Source organism: Pyrus communis, chromosome 9 (assembly GCF_041283825.1).
Source record: "Pyrus communis isolate YQ-2024b chromosome 9, ASM4128382v1, whole genome shotgun sequence".
Classification (NCBI taxonomy): Eukaryota; Viridiplantae; Streptophyta; class Magnoliopsida; order Rosales; family Rosaceae; genus Pyrus; species Pyrus communis.
In genome coordinates, this window is record NC_142573.1 from 8,649,352 (window position 1) to 8,655,653 (window position 6,302).

General features: G+C 38.5%; 1 protein-coding gene across 5 annotated transcripts; it reads right to left on the reverse strand.

Moving 5' to 3' along the window:
• Positions 1 to 239: 239 nt before the first annotated feature.
• LOC137740097 (transcription factor PIF4-like) lies at positions 240 to 4,598 on the reverse strand. Of its 5 annotated transcripts, none has more exons than XM_088700382.1 (9): positions 4,423 to 4,598; positions 3,525 to 3,617; positions 2,542 to 3,445; positions 2,349 to 2,453; positions 2,197 to 2,262; positions 2,040 to 2,105; positions 1,636 to 1,953; positions 1,384 to 1,510; positions 240 to 652 (listed from the first exon to the last, which is right to left on the reverse strand). In XM_088700382.1, the coding sequence occupies exons 2-9, from the start codon at positions 3,593 to 3,595 to the stop codon at positions 648 to 650; spliced, it is 1,662 nt and encodes a 553-aa protein (XP_088556508.1). In that variant the 5' UTR covers positions 3,596 to 3,617; positions 4,423 to 4,598; the 3' UTR covers positions 240 to 647. The 5 variants fall into 5 exon arrangements, with proteins under 5 accessions (XP_088556508.1, XP_068336004.2, XP_068336006.2 ...); XM_068479903.2 differs by having other exon boundaries at positions 4,206 to 4,598; XM_068479905.2 differs by having other exon boundaries at positions 4,161 to 4,554.
• Between the last annotated feature and the right edge of the window lie 1,704 nt (positions 4,599 to 6,302).

The window sequence follows — 6,302 nt, forward strand, 5'->3', positions numbered from 1 at the left end:
ATGAATTGAGCAACAAGTCTCTTGAAACATACCATAATTAGCATGTGTTCGAACTGTAAGTACAACATTGAATTTACAGGAAAACAAAATTTAAAGGTAAGAAAAAAGAAAAGCTTATGTGATCATTCAACTTTATTTATTTATTCATTTGAGTTTTCCAGTTTCTCCATATATCTGCAGTGACAGACAAGCTCCTCACAGGCAAAGCATAAGCATAACCGCGCAAACAAAGAAAACACTTGAAGAAACATATATCAGTTTCCATTAAAATTTGAGGCATCCTTTTACAAGAGGAACATCAATGCGCAGCAATAATATGCATGAAATACTATCTTCCTTTCTTCCCAGAGTAAAAAACTCAACTCAGAAAGCTACACAACTAGTCTTGTGTCCGCTTGTAAGGTTTCAGAACCAGTTCAATGCCGGATTGAGATGTTTGAACTCTTGCAGTAGTTGTTCATTGGCATACGCATACGAGAAGTGACTCTTCGAATTATCTAAATGGTAAGATCATGCGATCCGCGTGAGCAAAAAATGTTCCAATATAATTCAACAACTTCTGCCAGCAATTATATGATCTTGTTTTATAAGCCAGCTAGGGCCGGGGGACCATATATACAGATGAGATAAGTATGCATCCTCTCTCATTAACCTGTTAACATCAGAAAAAAGCAGTGTGTCCACTGAAATTAGTATGACAGTGACACTTATGGCATCAATGATTCAACCAACCAAACTACTTTGAACATATTATCAGTAAAAAATAAGAGCTAGAAGAAGAATTCAATTCAGTGAGACGCGCCCATGTGTTTCTGAACAGATTTGTCCATCGGTAATGGAGATCACATTGGTTGGAATATAGGCCGATACGTCTCCGACTTGTGTTTCAATGACGGGTAAGGCGGTCAATCGGCCTGCATCTGTCTGGTCCGATTGTTTAGCTGACGGGAATGCAAATAGAAAACATCGCCTGGGTGTGTAAAGTTTTTGTTTTTTTTTTTTTAAAGTCTCTGTACAGTTAGTGTGAAACCATTAATTATATATTGAAATTTATTTTGTCAAGTCTCCGACGTGAGATTCTTACATTCTTCAACAGATATGAGCTGTTATACTGCGCAACAAGAATATATGCGGCCAACCCCTTTAGAGAGTAGTAACAAGTTTGTGACCATTCACTTTCTTGAGAGATGGCAATGAAGATAAGGTGGTAAATGAACACAAAAAATTCAACCGAATTCACCACATAGCCCCTGATTTTGACAGCCACTTGCTAGGGTTCACAGAACTTATTTAAACAAATTATTCCCTTTAAGTTTGAAAAAAAGTTATGCATGCTTCTTGTATAAAAAGTGATTATACGTTAAGTGCTTTTAAGTGACTTACTCATTTTTCCACTTAAAGGGTCCTTAGTTGCAGCTCCTCCACCGAAAGGTCCACTGCTGAAACCATTTGGTGCCATCATCTTATTCTGTTGTAGAGGTTGGGAGCCAAATCTGAACATATTCATCGGCTACCCAAAAATTTCGATATGATAGAAATGAAAATCGTTTGAGTTAGATAATTAACGATAATAAATTTTTGTGTCTAACAAGACACGGATGACTAATAATTTACTCCAAGACTAAGAAAACAAACCTGAGACATAGTCTGCATGTGATGGAAGTTCATGAGACGCGCGTATTGTTCCTGAAAAGAGGGATTTTGCATCTGGTTGTGGTAATCAATGGGATTCAAGACCGGTGGTTGGCACATTACAGTCTGGTTTGCTGCTGGAGCCACATTCATGCACTGATCAACGAGCGGGTGCCTAGGTAAATGCATCGGATTTTGCATAGAAGGCAAGGCCGGCGGTCCCATTCCCATTCCCATTCCCATTCCCATTCCCATTCGGGAAATATAGTGCTGCACGCCCGGAAACATCATTGGTGCCATCCCGCTTCCCATCCACATTACCTGAATCAACAAGAAAAATTATTAGTAGCTTGAGCTACGTACAAACAATATAGGACCAATTTCGGTTTTATGAAGGGATGTTGTACCTGCAGTTGCATCTGAAGTGACTTCAAGTACTCAATTGCCTCATCTAACATTGATGCTTTATCTGTCTGAAAAATTAAGGATCAAATCAGTAAGAGATATTTATAATTAGATAATAATTAAGAAACAATTAAAGGGGTTGTAAGAAAGTAAATTCACCTTGTTAGAATGAGGTATGAGCTCTTGCAATGCTTTCATTTTCTCGTTAATCCGATCTCTCCGTTTCTGCACAAATGGACAAGTTATTAGAAAGAAACAAAAAGTGACAAATTCCGAAACTTTGTAATGCTAGGAAACTTAAAAAATTCTACCCTTTCTGAGAGGTTATGGACTTCAGCAGCACGACTCCTCCTGGTCGATCCTGATCGATGCGCTGACTTACTTCTCGCAGCTGAAGCTGATTCAAGTTCAGCAGCCTAAAACATAAGTAAAATCCTATTAATCGCGGCGAAAATCATTATTACAAGTCATGTGTTGGAAAGAGGGTTTCAATTGAGTTTTTACCTCACTTTGGCACTCCGAGTCTGCTGCCTCTCTACCCTTTCTCTTGTTGCTATTGACAACATTAGACTGGTTTCCTCCTCTGCCAAAACTACTACCAGAACCGCCAGAAGACGAAGTAAGCGTTGGATCAAGGGTATCCGTTTTCCCTGTCTCGCTCTGAGGCATTATCTTATGAACGTTGTCGTAGAAATGTCCAGCCGATAAACCAGTAGTTCCATCACAATTGCTTGAAGCCCTGCTCACATCAAGGTCATTTAGAACTTGGTTGCTACCAACGTAACTCGAACCAACTGTCATCACAGAACACTCCCTAACCTCCGCTTGAGCTAAATTTCCGGACTCTTTCCCTTCTAACTGTCCTCTAGAAGATCCTGCTGAAACCCTTCCCGGGGTTGCAAATTGCGAAAAATTAACTATTTTCCCCACGCCTCCTTGATTTTGGTTCTGCTGATCAGTTGAATTAATGTATTGATATCTTGGAGGAGGCATTGGATTTGCAGCGTATTCCACACCAGCAGAGGACTTGCCATTAGGCCGCGGTGAGTTGGAAACAAGACGCGCGGTGTCAGAAGCATCAAACTTCACAACCTTCTCTCCCTCAAACTGTTTGATTGGTTTGTCAAGCTCAATTGGATCACAGGAAGGGAATTCAGAGAAAAAATGGGAACAAAACTCTTTGTCGAAAGAATCCTCAAGCGGGTAGTGGATAAGGGAAACGGTGTCATCATCTTGAATCGGATTACTTGAATTCCCATACAACCCCCCAGACCTTATTGATTGCTGATCATGTTTCTGAACTTGTCTCGATTGATCATTCGGATTAAAACTTGGTTTTCGATGCGTTTGGCTGTTCAAAACTACTTGCCCATTTCTCCACAAGAGCTCTACAAGTTCATGGTCTGGCCTGTAAAATATTTCCCCCCTATCAAGATAGCTCAACATGGAAGGCGAAAACTTTGAGAATAAGTAAAGAGAATACAGACCCTATTGATTTCTTCTGGTTGGTCAAGGGGAGATCAGACTCAAAGTTCCACTCGGGAATGCAAGAATTCATGTCTCTGAGCAGACAGAAATTGCTGCAAAACAAAGAAAGAAGACAGATTTAGAGATGATTGCAAATGATTAATACTACTATAATTCGAAGTTGTGATATCTCAAAAACTTTAAAAAATGCTGCATGCTAAAAATGAAACCAATCCTAAGAACCCCAAATATATAACTACAAAATTTAATATCATGTTTACCAGACCACATAAAGTTTGTGGATTAAAAAATTCAGAACTCTTCATCATTAAAGTATTGATTAACATACAAAATCATTAAAAATTTAGAATATAATAATCCCTACCATAAAAACACGCAAAAGATGGAGAAATTTCAACAGGAAAGTTGCAGTTGGAAATAGAGACATCATTCACCACTTAAAGGAAAATATTATTAAGAAAAATAAGATAAGAAAGAATAAAGAAGATTATGACATGAAAATTTTTCTGCTTTTCCACAAAAGTAGAAACCCAAAAAGCAAAAAGGAATTCTTTTATTGCATACAGCAATAGAAACCCAGAAGGGAAATGAGAAATAAAAGAAAACCCAAAGCAGAAAACTGAATAGAAAAGCACCCCTGATCAAAAGCACGCCTCCTGAACTGGAAACTGAAGGCTTACAGTATAAGCTCTAAACTGCTGTTGTTAAAAGCACTTCTTTTTCTCTCTCCCCCTCTCTTTGTGGTTGTGAGGTGAGCTTGGTGGGCGACAAGAAACTGGGAAACCGACCAAATTAATGAGATTTTTACAGCAGTTAGAGTTAAGACATGGCTTGTTGTCAGTGAGAGCAAGGATTGGCTAGTGACACAGAGCTACATATTTCTACAGAAACCCATACCATCACGCCACGTGGCAGTTACCAACTTGTGCTATGCTGAAAACTTGTGGCTAGGTCAGTTGCTTGTACAATGCAGGATGGTGTGGAAAATGGAAGACTGGGATTGGTTATTTTAAGGCAGCCAAAATCTACAACTTGAAGGGCAATTGATCTGTGATCTGATAATGTGAGAGGGTGGTACCACGTGTGCATTGGCAGTGGTATTTTATTGGACAATGATGAAGGACAAGATTGTCAGAGGCAAAGTTTCTGTTGACAGCTTGGCCTAGATTGGCAAATTTTTAGATTGCTGGGTGATGCAATTGCAAATCTGCACTTATCTTGTTCTTATCTCCACGGAAGGTCGAAGTAAGGAAAAAGAAAAGCTATGAAGTCAACTTTTTTCTCTTTTTTTTTTAAATTTATATTAATTTATATTTTTTATCAGTTTCAGCTTTGAGTTCCGTTTAAGAGTTGGAAAAAGAATTAGTCAATTGTTGTAAAATCGACGGTGTGTATAGTGGAATAAATAAAATAAGACATAAAATTTATGAGGTTCTTCTACAGTTAGTGTGACTGGAATACGTCTACAGAGCAGCAGTGGTGCTTTCATTATAATTTAGAATAATAGAAGTACAAAATAACTTTCTCTGTTATCTCGTCTCCTCTTCCTCTCTTTTCTCTCTTCTTCTTCGTGAACTTATTGCTTTGATGTTGTGGAGTTTGTATTTTATAGAAAATACGAGTCGTATAAGGCAAGCTTCGGCAAATAGTAGAATGGCCCATTATTTTATTCTTTAAGTGGACATCCACTGTTCTACAACATTCCCCCTGAATGGCCACAAGTCTTTGATTGACTCGTTAAAATCTTGATCTGTTTTTGGATGCTCCCCCTGATGATATGAGATACTCTTACTATGGTGTGACTTGTTTGAAGAGGTATTCTCGGAGAGGAAGAAAACTGAGTATTTCGAGAAGTTTTGTTGAAGATGCATTCTCGAAGATGAGGAAAAGTTAGGTATTCTTACAGGTCTGCCTTGTTATGGAAAACAGAGGTCGACATATATAGAGATTTCCCAATAACAAGTAGTGGTGTTGTGCCTTTACTTTTGTTAGCAACTGTGATGTAATTAGAACAGTAAGATTTACGCGTTTTCAACTTTGTCAAAAATCTTTGACAAAGTTGCACGTGATATCTAAAAAGCTGAGATTGCGTCTGAGAAATGTTAATGAACTTTGATCCAGGAAATCGGGCTTTTGAAATTCGGAGAATGGTGCCTTTTCAATCTCCAAACAAGTGGCTATGTTGCCTCTTCTTTTTATAGAGGCATCAATTGTGCTCAAAATGTATGCTCGAAAAACTGCAGCAGGTAGAAATTTCCCCTTCTTACACTTTTGAGATTTTATCTGATCTTATTTTTCCTTCATCATTTCTGAAAATGGCTTGCCCATCTAACATTTGCTTAGATTTGAGTCTTAGGAGTGATACAGACGAGCAGCGTCATGATAATATATGGTGTCCGTCCTTCTTATCTTCTAATGGTCCTCTTACGGTTGGGGACTGTGTGATGAAGAATAACATAACCGCTATATTGGTAGCTAGGAATCTTCTCACTCTAAAGGATAACAGAATCCTTTCAAAACTGTTTGATGAGTCAGTCGTTCAAGACTCCTTAGCTTTCAGCATTTAGTGTGCTGCCTCTGTTTCCAATATGGGCCAATGCCTATTTGTTCGAACTCGCCAAGTTGAATCATTGATAGCTAAGGTGACAAGTCTTAAACAAGAGATCAGAGGGCTTAAGCACAAGAATAGAGTGTTACACATGCTTATAAATAATTACTCAACGAGCATGAAAAAAAAGCTTGACCAGCTGCTAAAATCCGAAAATCGGACTCAAAGT

Excerpts from the sequence above, each read along its gene's own strand:
- LOC137740097 (XM_088700382.1), bottom strand. The coding sequence starts at position 3,595 with ATGAATTCTTGCATTCCCGAGTGGAACTTTGAGTCTGATCTCCCCTTG. Across the intron at positions 3,446-3,524 it reads AACCAGAAGAAATCAATAGG|GCCAGACCATGAACTTGTAG; the intron begins GTCTGTATTCTC and ends AATATTTTACAG. Across the intron at positions 1,954-2,039 it reads CACTTCAGATGCAACTGCAG|GTAATGTGGATGGGAAGCGG; the intron begins GTACAACATCCC and ends TTGTTGATTCAG.